The 15,058-nt window shown below is 46.1% G+C and overlaps 1 protein-coding gene across 1 annotated transcript in view; it reads right to left on the bottom strand.

The window, feature by feature from the left end:
- Positions 1 to 3,938: 3,938 nt before the first annotated feature.
- Positions 3,939 to 15,058, bottom strand: part of TPCN1 (two pore segment channel 1) — a 58,408-nt gene continuing 47,288 nt past the window's right edge. The window contains exons 19-27 of the mRNA XM_065417718.1: positions 13,944 to 14,015; positions 12,636 to 12,725; positions 11,980 to 12,095; positions 10,967 to 11,013; positions 9,936 to 10,004; positions 9,194 to 9,278; positions 7,996 to 8,132; positions 6,671 to 6,751; positions 3,939 to 4,280 (exon numbers count right to left, since the gene is read on the bottom strand). Of these exons, the coding sequence (XP_065273790.1) occupies positions 4,167 to 4,280; positions 6,671 to 6,751; positions 7,996 to 8,132; positions 9,194 to 9,278; positions 9,936 to 10,004; positions 10,967 to 11,013; positions 11,980 to 12,095; positions 12,636 to 12,725; positions 13,944 to 14,015 (811 nt within the window). The 3' untranslated portion in view covers positions 3,939 to 4,166. The remainder of the gene's footprint in view (positions 4,281 to 6,670; positions 6,752 to 7,995; positions 8,133 to 9,193; positions 9,279 to 9,935; positions 10,005 to 10,966; positions 11,014 to 11,979; positions 12,096 to 12,635; positions 12,726 to 13,943; positions 14,016 to 15,058) is intronic.

Raw genomic sequence — 15,058 nt, 5'->3', positions numbered from 1 at the left:
ACTTCCAATTGATTTTTTTAAGGAAAGGGATTATTTAGATTTAGAACCGGGACTGTTTTGTTAATTAAAGAAAGATTGGTTTTCAGAGGAAGGCTTTGCATTACATTTTAAATGGGGATCAGTTTAAATCCCTGCTGCCGTAAGTGGCATTTTGCAGCTGCACAGAAAAGGGGGGTTATGGGCAGGCTTTTTAGCCTTCCCCCTATACGACAAGTGATCATTATTCCTGGCACAATAAAGCAATTCTGTGAAATGACCGTTTCAGTGCAACTTTGAAAGACTTGTCAGTGCTCCAGTGGCCTCGATACGTACCCTCTTAGTCTCTGGAAACCGAGGTTAGGCTCCGATGCTTTATGGAAGGGTTACAAAACAAAACGTTCAGTGGTTTCTGCCTAGTGACTCTGTGCAGTGCCTATGACTGGTCCATGACTGGGGCTCACAGGAGCTATTACAGTACATCTGTCCATCCATGGAGCAGTGGGGAAATACATCACTGCAGCAGGAACGACATACGCAGGAAGGGCAAATGCAGCAGTGCTGTGGCAGAAGCTTGTACCATACCCAGCTGCGCTGGGAGTACATTTCAGTTGCTCTAGTGCTGACGGGAAGTAGCAGTCGTCTCCCTTCAATAGTGAAGGACCCCTGAACAGCAGTCACGGGTGGATTAGTTTGCCATTAAAGAAGAAAACAATCCTCTTGGTTTCCTAGGAAATCGCATTGTCATGGCTTTCTTTAATCCTGGGTCAGCACTGTGCTTGGATTGAGTGATCACAAGGATTAGTCATTGGGCCTTGTGCAACAGGGATGGCAAGAAGCCTGGTGAAATAAACTTATCCATCAACACACAGGCAGCCCAAGGAGTGGAGACGGCATGAGGGGTTGAAGAAATAGTGGTGAACATTTGGAGTTGGAGTTGTGGCAGCTTCAAATGCCCGGAAAAGTGAACTGCACAGTTACAAGAGATTGTTCTCAGGTGCCAAATCTGCACAAGATTTAAAAACCATCTAAAAATGATATTTAAAAAAGCCCATTTTCAACAGTGACAGGCACTTAGGATCTTAAATCTCACTGAAAGTAAGACACACCTGGGCTCCTAACTCACATACAAAAATGGGATCTAGGCACTTCTGAAAATTTCACTCCAGACCACAAGGGACAACTCTGGTGGGCTGGAGAAAGGAAGCAGCCAGTTTACAGAATCCTAGGGTTACTTAGCATTTTAAATGTATCGCAGCAGAAGTTTAAGGCACCTTTTAGAGGGGGGGGCAACAGGAGGGTCTCTGTGCCTAGCGACTGCAATCTAAGGACAGGGATCCTCTCAGTTTGGCAATAGCTCACCCACGAACCAACTGGTTATCGAAACGGACACAGGAAAGAGGAGCTGAGGCAGCAGTCTTTATGTAGCAGAGGGTGTTTTTATTAATGTGCCTGAAAATCTACAGACTGTTGTACAGACATGTCCATAAAGTTATTTATAAACAAACCGCCAGCATACAAAACCCTGCAGTGTTTCCTCCCTTATCCCTATAAAATGATTGTCTTGTAGTTACGGTAAGTCAGTGTCTACGAAGGGGATGGGGAGGACAATTGGAAGGGGATGCCCCGTACTCAAACTTTTTTCCCTTGCGACTGTTAAGTCATTTGGAAAAAGTCACCTCTACAAACCTCCTCAGTTTAAAAAAAAAAAAAAAAAAAAAAAAAAAAAAACAGTGGATATTTCAGGCCAGATCAAAATCTCAGCAGTAAAACCACAGACGGCAGAGTAGCACTTTTACTCTGGAACACGTCTTTCAGCAATCCTGTGCACCCTTCATCACGAGTTCTCTCTTGAAAACTCCATGTTCTGCAGGTTCATACCCCCTTTATATAGTCCCCGTGCCCCCAGGAGTGCAAAAAGGCCTGAATGATGGCTTTGAAAATCATCTTTTTTTACTTCCCTAACAGCTGCATTTGTTTTTAACCCTTACAATCCTGGTGCTTTCCATCCTGCCAGCAACGAATAGAAGTTGTGCTTCTGCAGCATCTAGAGACTAGTGTAGAGTGGAATGCCAGAGCTAGGATTCCAGGCGTAGCAGCAGATGTGCTCTTTTCAGGGCTGCCCATCAGTGAGTGTCCGGGATGTGAGATACACAATTTGGAAAATGGCCCCGATTTCTCAAGAGGGAAACTCGGCAGGGCTCAGGTGTCACGTCATAACTCTGGAGTCCATTGCACACAAAAAGGAAGCAGAGAGTTTCATTTGAGTATCCAATGAATTCCCAAAATGCAGCAGTGAGGACAAGCAGCATGCAATGGGTGCAGGCGTGGTGACTACCATCTCATTCACTTAGTCAGAACACTCTGAACCACTACCCATAGAGGGGGAGGTTGTCAAAACCACGTGAGACTTAAATCATCAGGAACTGGGCTCTTAAGACTTTGAGATGCTTTTGAAAAATCTCACCATAGGCCATACTGGGAATGACAAAGCAGCTCCTAAATGAACAGTGCAGCCAGCTGTGGAAACTCTTTCCCTTCCTTCTCTCAATATAGTGCAATATGGTCCTTCACAGTGGGTCTATAACTCCAAGGATGAGGGGGTATTAGGATTAATGCTGTCTGATTTAGGAGGGAGGCAGTCTCCTATGCAATAGTTTTGGAGTGCAGATTGCCAAAGGGATTCCTAAAAGCTCACTTCATTTAGAGGGGCCCACCCACTGGAGACAGCAAATTTCAAAGGTGAGATACCATGGCAACCTCTCCTTTGATCTGCCAATGCACATGTGCCATGACTCCATGCTTTTATAATACTCAGCACTTTCCATACACAGACTGTGGCATGCTTTACACAAGTGGGCTTCGTTACTCCCATTGTGTGGAAACAGAAGCGCACACAGATTAAGTGACCTTGCCCACGGTCCCGGAGCAAGTCAGAGCACAAAGCAGAGCAGAGCTGTCTCTATGTATGATACAGAAGGGCAGGTGGATGGAAGAGTTGTTTTCCACATCTCTAAGTCTAGTTCTCCCATTAGAAAAGCTTCCCAAACTGGCCCTGATTCATAAAATAGTGGTTCCCAGAGCTCGCAAAGTTTTTGCAAGAGAGGCGGCAAAGGAGAAAAGTTCCCTTGTGGTCACGTCAACCTGCCTGGGAAATCAAAGGTGACGTTACCCTGTTGGTGACTGCACAGAGATGCTGTGCAGGCACATGCACACACACCTCCCCAGCACTTCTCAATCCAGCCCCACTGAAGCTCAGTCACTAACCTTGTGCTGCCTCATTCTCATACCAGGCAAAGATCTTCCACTTATAAACTGGAGGGTGGAATGGCAAAGGCTCAGCATCACCGTCCTGTGGAATTTGCATCTCACCTACTACCAGATCGCCAGAGTTTTGGGACTTGTCAAATGGCTCCCAGCCTGCATAGCATAGAACACTAGAGAGAGAACTTTGATAGCTTCAGCAAGGGCATTGATCCAGAACTCTGTCAAGTCTCATCACTTTTAGTAAGGATCCAAAGAACTACTGGATCTCAGTCCTACAGCCATCCTCCAAAGAACAGATTTAAGAGGTTGGATGAGCTACTCAGGAATGAAACAGGGAGTGTCTCTAGAATGGTCAATAAGCCTAGGTAGTTAGGAAGAGGCAGAATGGGTGTAGATTAAAGTGGTAAACTTCTCATCCAACCCCACCTTGCTGGATACTAGATGGGGAGGGAAATACAAACTTGCTCCCCGATTCTTTTATTTAAGAATTAATGGGTTAAAGAAACTATATTTTAAGCACAGAACTTCAATATTAGCAGGTGGGTTCAGTATTATTTCCTTCTTCCAAAGGATTAAATATCCCTCCCCATGGTTTCCAACTGGTAAAACTAGTCGTGGGCCCGTGTTGGGGAAGCATAGGCCAGGAAGAAGAACTGAGTATTCTGTATTAGATGGTCATCAGTCACAGTTGCAGCGATAGGGTCTTGCTGAAGAGTTATATTATAACTTTATATATTTTTTTTGGTTCCAGCAGTCCTATTTTGAGTCCTCTGGTTCTTTGCTTTTCATTTATTCAAAGCAACTCATGATGTCTTCCAGGGGAAGAGATGTTTAAAACCAAAATTTGACTGAATATATCTATATACATTATAAAATAATACTATGGGATTATTGCATAGAAGAATGGTTTGCACTAGCTTGGCCTACATAACTGTCTGTGAGCGCTGCCTGAGGCCCGAGGACAGCATGTGGTTGCCGGACGGGAAGACATCTTGCCACGGATATTCTTCTTTTCTGGAATGCTCTTCATACCACTCCTGAACAGAGGGAAGAACACACCCAATGAGAGAAGTCTCTTCGCCATACCATACTACTCTCCCCTGAACAGCCACACTCTCCCCCTTCCCTGTGAAACACAAGAGAACCCAGGGGTGCGATACATCTCAAATGCTTTGGCAGTAGTAAATAGCGAGGGCTTAGTTACACTGTCTCTTTTAAGGCTTCTATAAAAATCTGTTTTTCCTCCAGTGCAAAGTTTGGATACAACTGGAGCTGCTGTCAGGAAAGGGTTAACTAGAGCATCGCTGTAACATTTGCAGGATGGAAGCACTGAGCTCTCAGCTCCTGGGTTCAAAGCATTAACTATCACCCCATCACTTCACATGGAGTTTGCAACAGCAGGATGCACTGGGAAATCCTGGCAAGGACGTTTAATCTTTCAGTGACATGCCTCCTTTGCAGGCGTTTAAGATTCATTTGCTAAGGACAGACTGGTCATTTCACTCGCTATAAATTAGAAGAGTCTCAGCAGATTCTGACCAACACTAAAGATAAGCACCAGGGTTACACTCACTATAGGAGCCACAGGTCATCCCACTGCTAGCAACAGAAGGGACACCAGAAAGATGCAGAGATTAACTCCTTTGGTATCCATCATCATCAAATTAGTCATGACAAATTCCTGTGGAGTTAGTGGCCCCTTCCCTCCAGAGAGGGATTTTCCTGGTGCACTCCTCTCAGTGTACGAGCCTACCAGTGTTTGAAAAGGCTCCTGATGTTTAGAGCGAGTCAGCAACTTTTCAACAAAAGGCTTTTGTTAAAACCAAAATTTTGTGGAAATGTTTTGGTTTCGCCTGAACTTCCACTGGGAAGAACGAGTGCCCAAGCACCCTCAGAACAAGTAGTTGCCCGGTGGTTTCGTGGGAGATCCAGGTTCAAGTCCCTGCTCAATCAGGCAGGGCAGGGTCTCGAACGTGGAGATGCCCTAACCACTGGGCTATTAGCTAGCGTGGAGCGCTTGGTCAGTGTTTTGCTCTCATTTCTGAAAGGTCTTTGTTTAGTTCAACATTTGTTACCCATGTCAAACTGTTAATTTTTCATCACATGGAATGCTTGTTTTCCAGTCAGCCCTGGTGACTTCACACTAAGCCTCCAAGGAAATAAAATGGCCGGAGTGCACCCACAGTTTGCACTGCTCATTAGTGAGCCCCTGCCGACTGACCCAGGAGGGGTGGGGCGGGGGAGGACAGGCTCAAGAGAAGGAAGGATGATGCCACCTCCACTTGCTCAAGCAGTGCAATAGTCTATGCCCACAGCTCAACAGACTGACTATGGAGGCTTCTTCGCCAACATGCTCAGGATTAGCATGGTAGGAGTACCTCAGGGTTAAGAGGGAAGTTCAGCCTCCATAACCACTAAGACCATGGTCTCTCCATCGGAGACGGACACGGGTACCCTATCACGGTGCTATTTAATGGAGTAAATAAGACTAATAACGGACGTGAAAGAAACTGGTAAAGATGGAAGCATGAAAACAACTGTCCTTTGCAGTAGAGACCTCCTATGGTTGAAGACTATTAGCAGGAACTGCCTCATCAGTTAATCTAGGTCCACGTTTACACTACAGCCTATGTTGGTATAATTTGTGTCACTCCGGTGAGTGAATAAGCCACCCCCGAGTGATGTAAGTTATACCGACCTAAGCGTCGGTGTAGACAGTGCTGTGTCGGCAGGAGAGCTTCTCCTGCCATTCGCGGTAATTAAGTAATTGCATAATGGAGTAATTAAGTCAATGGGAGAGCTCTCTCCCATCAGCTTAGAGCAGTGGTTCTCAAACTTTTGTACTGGTGACCCCTTTCACGTAGCAAACCTCTGAGTGACCCCCCCTTATAAATTAAAAACATTTTTATATATTTAACACCATTATAAATCCTGGCGGCAAAGCGGGGTTTGGGGTGGAGGCTGACAGCTCACAATCCCCCATGTAATAACCTCGTGACCCCCTCAGGGGTCCTGACCCCCAGTTTGGGAACCCCTGGCTTAGAGCATCTGCACCACTGTAAGCTGTGTAGTGTAGACATAGCTTCGATGTTTCTAAACCTTATTCTTCACCTCCTGCCCTGAACTGCCAGGCGGTGTTGCTGGCACTGGTAAATGTGTGCTGTGTTTCACCCTGGAGAGCACTTCATTTCAGTGGCACGCACAGTTTGCGAAGCACTTTGGCCTGTAAGGGGCTACATAAATGTATGAGGTTATGAATATTGTGAGATGCCCTTTATATACTGTATATTCTGCAGAGCATCCTGCCGTCTGGTTCTTCTGGGTGGAAGACTCCCAACGTTTAAAGAATGATTAAACATTCTAACCAATGGACAGTGTCCTGCTAATCAGAAACTTATGAGGACGTTTGCAAGTCGATGTTTCCTACCTGTATCTCCTCCTCGTACATTTTCATACTTAAGTCACTTTTGGTCCTTGATCGCCGTCCCAGAAACAGCATTGATGTTTGCTGAGAAAACAAAAAGTATAGAGATATTAATAAAAATGGGAAAAAGAATCCAGGTCCTCCAACAACTCCCTGCCCCACTAGGTCACAGCTAGCTCAGTGGTGAGATGAGAACCCAAGCTTCCCGAGAGAGATTGTGCCTAACTAAACTTTCCTCATTCACCTATACCCGCTAGCTTACCCAAGGGGTCTTGTTAGTTTCAACCCACACAAGCAGAGTAACAGCCTAAGTTACTGTGACATCATTTTGGGTTATTTATAATTGAGGAGTATTAAGAATATCCTTACAGTTACTGGTTTAACTTTCTTATTTAAACTGTTCTTTTAAATGGACATGGTTGAGGTTAGAGCCATTTTTAGACCTAATATCTTGAAAACTGCCTCCTCTTTGGCAGATGTAACCGTCAAGATTCCAGTTCTGAATTTTATCTGTGGGTACAATTGCTCAACATTTCAATACCCCAGCAATGAGAGATACAGCAAGCCAACTGATGCAAATGTGCGGTCATCTAGTACAGCGAGTCTGGTGTCTACAATTCGGGGTGTGGGATGGAAGGGGAAAATTCCAGCTATTACAAAAATCAGTTTAAAGTCTCCCAACATCATGAGGCACAGAGCTCTTGAAGGGAAGAGCTACAGCCTGGGACAGTTTTCAAGGTCACTTCATTTTTAGGCTTGACAATATCCCTTTTGTGATACCAGTGGTAAAAGTAATTGCCATTGTCTACAGAGAAGTAAGCCTGAAGCTTGGAACTGACAGTTATATTATTGCACAATGCTTCACAACTGTACGGACACAACTGTACAGTAGTGGGTCAGGCAGAAACAAAGATGGGGCAGCACAGGTGAATTACTGGACAGTAACTGCAGTATTAGGAACTCTCAAAAACCAGAATGCTCCTTCCCAGTGGGGTCAGCTGGTCAGGATGCCTCTTAGCAATGTTTATTGTGTATGGCGAGATAGGTCTTGATCAGTGCTCTCTGGAATACAGTGGGAATTCAGCCCAATGCCCTGGGAATTCAACTGCAGTTTCTTCAGTGCAATGAGTTTTAAGTGCTAACCTGCAGGGCACCGATCCAGAGTCCCTCCAACAGAGCAGATTCTAACAAGAGCCAAAGGCAAATGTGGAAAGAGGCTCCCTCTGCACCATAGCAGAAGAGCTCCTTTAAACCCCACAGCTGTGCCCCTGCATGTTGCACCACAGAAGTGCAGGGATTGTGGCCTGAATCCCAGCTTCTCTCTTTACCTCATATTTGTCCATTTGTGCAATGACCTTTTGCAGCGGGGCAGTTTCAGAGGCAGCATAATTCCGTCTGTAGAGCTCAATTACGCTTGCCATTTCCTCCTTGGAGATCTCCTTCTCCAGGACAATGCCATTGTCTTCTTCAGAGGGAGGGAAAGAAAACAAGGAGAAGACATTGGGAAGTCAGTTTTAATCAGCAATGGCAATAATCCCAAAGGGTTTTCAGAGATTATAAAGCCAGAAGGGACCACTGTGATCATCTAGACTGACCTCCCACATAGCATAGGCCAGAGAACTTCCCTGAATTCATTCTGGTTTGAACTAGGCCAGATCTTTTAGAAAAAACATCCAAGCTTTATTTAAAACCTGCCAATGATGAAGAATCCATCACAATCTTTGGTAAATTGTTCCAATGGCCAATTACCCTCACTGTTAAAAGTTTACTCCTTTTTTCCAGTCTGAATTTGTCTAGCTTCAGCTTCCATCCGCTGGATCTTGTTATATCTTTGCCTGTTAGACTGAAGAACCCATTATCAAATTGTTGCCCGTGTAGGTACTTATAAACCACCATCAAGGCCCCCCTTGCCCTTCTCTTTATTACACTAAATGGATCAAACTCCTTGAGACTGTCACTCCAAGGCTTGCTTCCCAATCCTTTAATAATTTTTGGGACTCTTCTGAAGCGTCATAGCACAAAGCTGGCTGTACAGGAATAAACAGGAGGCCAGTCAAGGTGTTGACTTATTCCTTTAGAGGCATAGGCCCAACCTCTTCAGACTGGGAGTTGGCAAGAGGAGCCACATCTTACCAACAAGTTAGAAAAGAACGATCAATCAGGAGATGGCAGGTATGTTGGACTGGGAGGGTTTTTCTAGTTCCTAGGATGTTTGGGGCCAAAGGTCTGATTTTTAAAAAAGGGCCTATACCTCATAGCCTATTGTGTGCGCACTCAATTGGGAATGCAAATAACCGCAGTTACAACTGCTGCCACTGGATATCCAGCTACCTGAGCTGGGTGCAATCGGGTAGCTTGATATTTAAATACAGCAACTGCAGTTATTAGCAACCACAGAATTGTGGGTGCATGTGAGGAGGTTATAAAATCAGGCCTTTCCTGTTCCGTCGTTTTCTCTCATATGCACAAGCCAGACTTTAGAGCAAAGATATACAGACCAGCAGGCTGGCCAGGCCTGGCACTAACCTTCTGAACCTTGGTTCTTTCGGGTGTAGTTCATGCGGAACACAAAAGCCTCCAGTATAAAGGCCACAATGATTGTCATCACCACCTGGGAAGGGAGCCAGAATGAGTAGAGCACGTCACAAGGTTTGTAACTGCAGCGTCCTTCCAAATCTGGTTCTAACTGAACTGCACCTGAATTCTTGCTGCTTCCTCTCACCCTCCTTTCACCAGAGGGAGTCTACAAATCCTAATCCATGAGTCTAGGTGGTGTGTTTGTGTAACAGCCTGCCAGTGAACTGGGAATGGGCGGTATGACAAGATGGGGGCACCACTGCATACCACTATAACTCCCATCCAGATACAGACGCTCCCTGGGTTGCGCAAACCCGACTCACGGAAATGCGGACTTACGGAAAAAGTTCCATAAGCTTTTTTTTTTTGGGGGGGGGGGAGGGGTAGTAGGGGGCGTAATTGTCGGAGATACGTTCCCAGCTTACGCAAAACTCTACTTACGCAAGGTATTCCGGAATAGAACGCTTGCATAAGTCGGGGAGCTTCTGTACATAATGTGTCGATTCTGGCAACACTTGTAGTTTTTGCCATACTAAAGTTAGTGAAAGTGATTTGGACACGTGCCTCTTTCTGAGCTACGTTTCATAAAGAGGAGAACTTCCCTAATTGGCCATGGATTCTTCCATTAGAATGTAGCAAGACTGCCGCTGGCATTTAGAGATTTTCCATCAAAAGTGCATTGAGGACCTACCATGGTCACGATATAGAAGATCATGAAGTAGAGGCGGCTCCAGTGAGAGGTTTGCGAGGTCACCCCTTCCTAGGGGCAAGAGAGGCAGGAGTTCAGTGGCAGGCAAAGAGGGAAGCTGCCATTAGTCCCCTTGAGAGCAGACAAAGCAGCACGTCCCCCAAAATGTAAATCTGTACCTCATGGCATAAGGGACAAGTAGTGCACCTCATGTATCTAACCCCAGGGACTGCCTCCACCATACTCAAAGTCCCAGCTGGCCCCAGGGCCTGAAGCCCTTCCCCTAAAGGATTGAACACAGATTCCCATATAGTACTTTGATGTGTAAATACTCACACAATGGTGATGAGTGCTACTGAACAGTGTAGAGATAGCGGTCTCTCTACATATCTAGCTAACAATATACAGCATGGTGCCTGGAACAACAAGCTATAGTACAGAGGTGCTTGAAGAGTGAGGTCACTAACACCCTTACACCGAAGGTACAGCAGGTCTGCCATAATGCATTCAGAATTCATTGGATCAGGGATCCTGAGGTTACTCCTAATGCAGATTTCCTCAATAGCATTACAGAGAATGGCGGTCATTCAACCAGACATGGCAAGGTGGAAGGGTGGGGGGAAGAGGAGACAGGGAGGAGGAGAGAAGAAATCAGAAGACTGATGAGAAACCTCATTGAGAAATACATGAAGTAAAAGGGCAGCATTCAGAATCTTCCATCTTCTCCCTAAGCCATTCAGAATTACTCAATAGCTGTCACATGCTGTACAAGAGCCAAAAGGTACAGCGCTGAGCCAGCCAGTGGCAACCAGTCTGTCAGAATACCCGAGTGACGTTACTGGGGCGGACAGCTCCTGGCAGGCAGCTAACAGTGCCACCCTCTCATCCCATCCATGTCAGCCAAAGCTGGCCATTCTCCATCAGAGTGATGAAAAAGGATCTGTGCTAAAGAGAATCTTGCCCTGCAGAGTGATGAAGAATTGATGACACAGCCCTGGTGCTGACTACATTTAAGTACCCCAAGATCTACGTACCATGATGATGTACCAGTCATTGACAACTGTCAACTCAAACAGCGTAACTGTATGGAGACAGAAAGGACAAACCAAGAAGTGCTTTAGCCAGCCTGACCTGTTTCAAAGTCATTTCAATGCCTTAGTTTCCCCTATTACATGCTTTCTCCCATTTTCTTCATAAGACACCTCATTTCAGTATAGACAGAGTACGAAATACTTGAGTGCTGATGACAGGAGACAGATTCTGCTCTCACTTACACTGCAGTTAATCTGAAGTCACCCTACTGATGACAGTGGAGTGACTCTAGAGTTATAATGGTATAACAGAGAGCACAGTTTGGCCCACATTTCTTAGTGGAACCAGAGTCTGCCATGCCAGTCCACGCTAAGCAAGACTCTGGAGAGATCCACAAAGAAAAAAATAAATCAATCACCACCATCCTCCTCCTCCTCCTGCAGGCCTGACTCATGTTTAAAATCAGAAAAAAAAAAAAAAAAACCCAGAGAGTGACAAGATCAGTGTTAGAGGCTCAGCAGGGTAGTGGAGTTGCTCTTTATTCATCTCTGGAAACATGGATACAAAACTGGTTCAGATCACATGTCAAAACAAGTCGGCAGGTTTCATGCTGGTCTCCAGGATAGGTTTACCTTGTAAGATCACCACACAGTTGGATTCAGTTAGCCAGCAGCAGAACCCAGGACAGGAAAGGGATGCTGCGCCAGGTTTGAGGTATACAGTATAAGCAGAACTCTGTTAGGGATCCAGAGCAGGGGTCTGCAGGTCATTTGGCAGAGCTACATGTGGGCGGGCAGGGGGAAGGGGTACTGTGGACCAGGACTGACACGCATTGGTAGAATTCTGGGGACTAGAAGGAAGCATGGACAGGTGTTATGCAAGCTATGTTAAGAGTCTCACCCCTACATAAGCACCAAATCCACACAGGATCGTTCTGCATTCGGCAGCAGTAGATGCGAGGAGTATGGTCAACAATTATCTTGGATAAGAACCAACATGTAAATATTCCTCTTACCAAAGCTGTTCAAAATGTTGTCAAAGTTGTTCAGATAGTAGTAACCTTCTTCCACCACTGTCTTGTTTCCAACCGTGTGATTCACCCAGCGATAGGCATCTGCAACTGTACTCGTGCTGATTAAAGAAGCCAGGGCAAACATACAATGAGAGGCGCTCTGGAAAAACGTGCAAAGCTACAGGTGCTGACAGACACCGGCATGCTTAGAGACCTGTGGGCAGGGAAGCTATTTTTCCTTCTTGCCAACACTTGTTGCATGTTGAATGCCGTTCTTTAAAGTGGTACCTCTGACAGGGGCACTGCAGCATCGTACATACTACATGAGTGCTTTGCTGTGGTGCCATTATAGAGCAAGCATCCCAGCCCAGCTGCTTCAGGCAGTGATTCAAATACTCAGCACTACCAACTAGCACATTGCTACCCCTCTCCCTTCTCAAACTGTAAGTAAAGATCATTGCCTTGAGTCTCAGCGAGAGAAGTGGAAGTCTCCCTTTTACTGGGAATCCCAATTCAGACCAACCACTCTCAGTAAACATACATCCACTGGCCTTTTCTTGATAGGAAAATACAGATATGAGACACAATGTTCCTGGCTTGGCATTGAACCAGGCTATTAACAAGGCCATTTCAGAGGAAGGTGGTTGCTGGGTACTCACTTGCAGCAGTTTGGGTAGACAACCCCAGAGAAGAATTCCATGCCGACAATGGCGAAGGAGTAGTAGAAGATAAGCAGGGTTAAGCCCAGGCTGGAGGAGAGAGAAACAAAAGTAAGGCCTTGTCTACACTGCACCTTCATCCCTCAAGGAGGTGGGAAAAAAAACCCTCACCCACCCCTGAATGACAAAAGTTTTAACGATGAAAAGCACCAGTGTGGGCAGCGCTTTGTCGGCGGGGGACGCTCTCCGGCCAATGAAGCTACCGCCCTTTGTTTGGGGTGATTTTATTTTGTCGTCAGGAGAGCTCTCTCCTGGTGACAGAGTGGCTAAACTGCATGCCTTACAGTTGTGCGGCTGTAGCGCCATTGTAAGGTGTGCAGTGTAGAGACAGCCTAATTCTGTTATTCACCAGTTGGTAGGACAGAGAAAAAAGCCAAGTCACTCAGACTGGCTGTTCTCTAAGCAGTTTTCCATCTCTACCATCTACAGTAAACCCCAGTGTAGCATCTAGACCACCTCCCTGCAATGCTGTTTTGTTGCCTATGGAACATGTGCAGTGTTTGTCTCAACTAGTTTTAAAAGTCTAGAGTTATGGAGGTCTGTACCACGCCCTTGGTGAGAAATAAGCTCTGAGAAACTTGAAGAGAACCCTTCTTTCCTTACAGACTTGCTCCTTTCCATTAAGCCATTAAATATTTATTCCCCCTCCCCACCACCCAGTTTCTCTAATGAAGCACAAGCCAACATCGCTCTATCCTCTTTGTTTCCTTGACCATCAGCAGTGATGTCAGAACAGCTTCAGAAATAAGCCTAGTTGGTTAACATGTCTGAACACCTAGCTAGTTCTGCAGCAGGGGAATAAGATACTGTGATGTCATACACGGACAATGGCTCCTTATCTCAGTGACTAATTAAACGGGCATTCCACATCACTTCGCAATAATTGTAACCCGTCTGGTCCCCTATTGTACCAAGGACATGAGGCAACCCTGGGTATATACACATCTCCTTTGTGAAACCTTCTTTGCACAAAAACCATCATCACTTAAAAACCAAACAAGTGCCACAGTGGGGTTGCCCTTGTGCTCAGGAGCAAAGGGGTTAATGTGCATCAGGTGTTAGGCCTAGTGTGCTGGAGAGCTCTTTATGTATTTCTTTGTGTTGCACTGCAAAGAAAAAAAAAAGTGATCGCTTCTACTCTGACCCCAGCCCAGGTATTCATTACCCTGGAAATGGCAGAGCCATATTAGTACACGCTTCTTTGGGATGTTGTCCATTTTTCCCCCTCCAAGGAGGGCTGTGCAATACCTGGCCATCCTGGGGAATAACTCAAACATTGTGTCCAGGACATTCCTGTAGCGCTTCTTCAATTTAAAGAGCCTGAAGCAGGGATGAAAAGCCAGTGGTTACTTACACGAGGACAATTCCTTCCTGTTTTGTTATTGGCTGCATAAAGACAAGCAGCATGTACAAGCAAAACAAGGCCACGAGAGAAGCATTTTGAATATAGGTTCAGCCAGGGTCCATATGGAGGCTGCACCAAAGTAGACCACCACCCATACACTTTCCTCGCTGTGACACTACTAAATGAGAATCTGGGGACTGTACACCTGCATTTAGCCAGGGAAGTACTGATAGCAGAAAAAGATAAAACATGATCCAATGGCTGGAAATTGAAGCTAGACAAATTTGGATCTGAAATACAGCATAAAATTTTTAACAGTGAGGGTAATTAATCATTGGAACAACTTACCAAGGATTGTGGTGGATTCTCCCCCACTACCAACTTTTAAATCAAGACTGGATGTTTTCTTAAAAGGATCTGCTCTAGGAATTATTTTGGGAAATTTCTATGGCCTGTGTAATACAGGAAGTCAGACTAGATCAGGCCTGCACAACATGCGGCCCACGTGGGCTGAGGCGGCGAGCAGGCGGGCAGTGGGGCAGGTGAGCCGGTGGCTGAGGAGGCGAGTGGGCGGGTAGTGGCGGGGGGGCAGGTGAGCCGGCGGCAGGGGAGGGGGGGGCTGAGGAGGCGAGCGGTGAGTTGGTGGCTGACCTGGTCTACTGATCTGGTCTGGCTCCCATCCCCTCTCCAAGGGTTGCAGCTGTCTGGAGGTGCCTGCTTTCCACGCCTTCCTCGTTCACACCTCATTCATTCAACAGGGCAATTGATTACAAAGTGGGGGGAAGATCTTATTCTACTTCTAGCAAAAAGACATTTTTCTTTTACCTTAATTATACTACCTTAGGAGCCCGCTAGAACATATTACAAAGGTTCAATACTGCTGTTTTGGTGGGGCGGCGCTGGGAAGGAGGGTTTGTTTCCGCGGGGCGGGCGGCGCTGGGGAGGGTGTTTCGGGGGGGCTGGGTGGTGCTGGGGGGGAGGGGGGTTCGGCGGCGCTGGGGGGGGTTCAGCGGGGCCG

Source organism: Emys orbicularis, chromosome 16, assembly GCF_028017835.1.
Source record: "Emys orbicularis isolate rEmyOrb1 chromosome 16, rEmyOrb1.hap1, whole genome shotgun sequence".
Classification (NCBI taxonomy): domain Eukaryota; kingdom Metazoa; phylum Chordata; order Testudines; family Emydidae; genus Emys; species Emys orbicularis.
The sequence above is the reverse complement of the archived record's forward strand: the minus strand, read 5'-3'. Positions and strand labels throughout refer to the sequence as shown.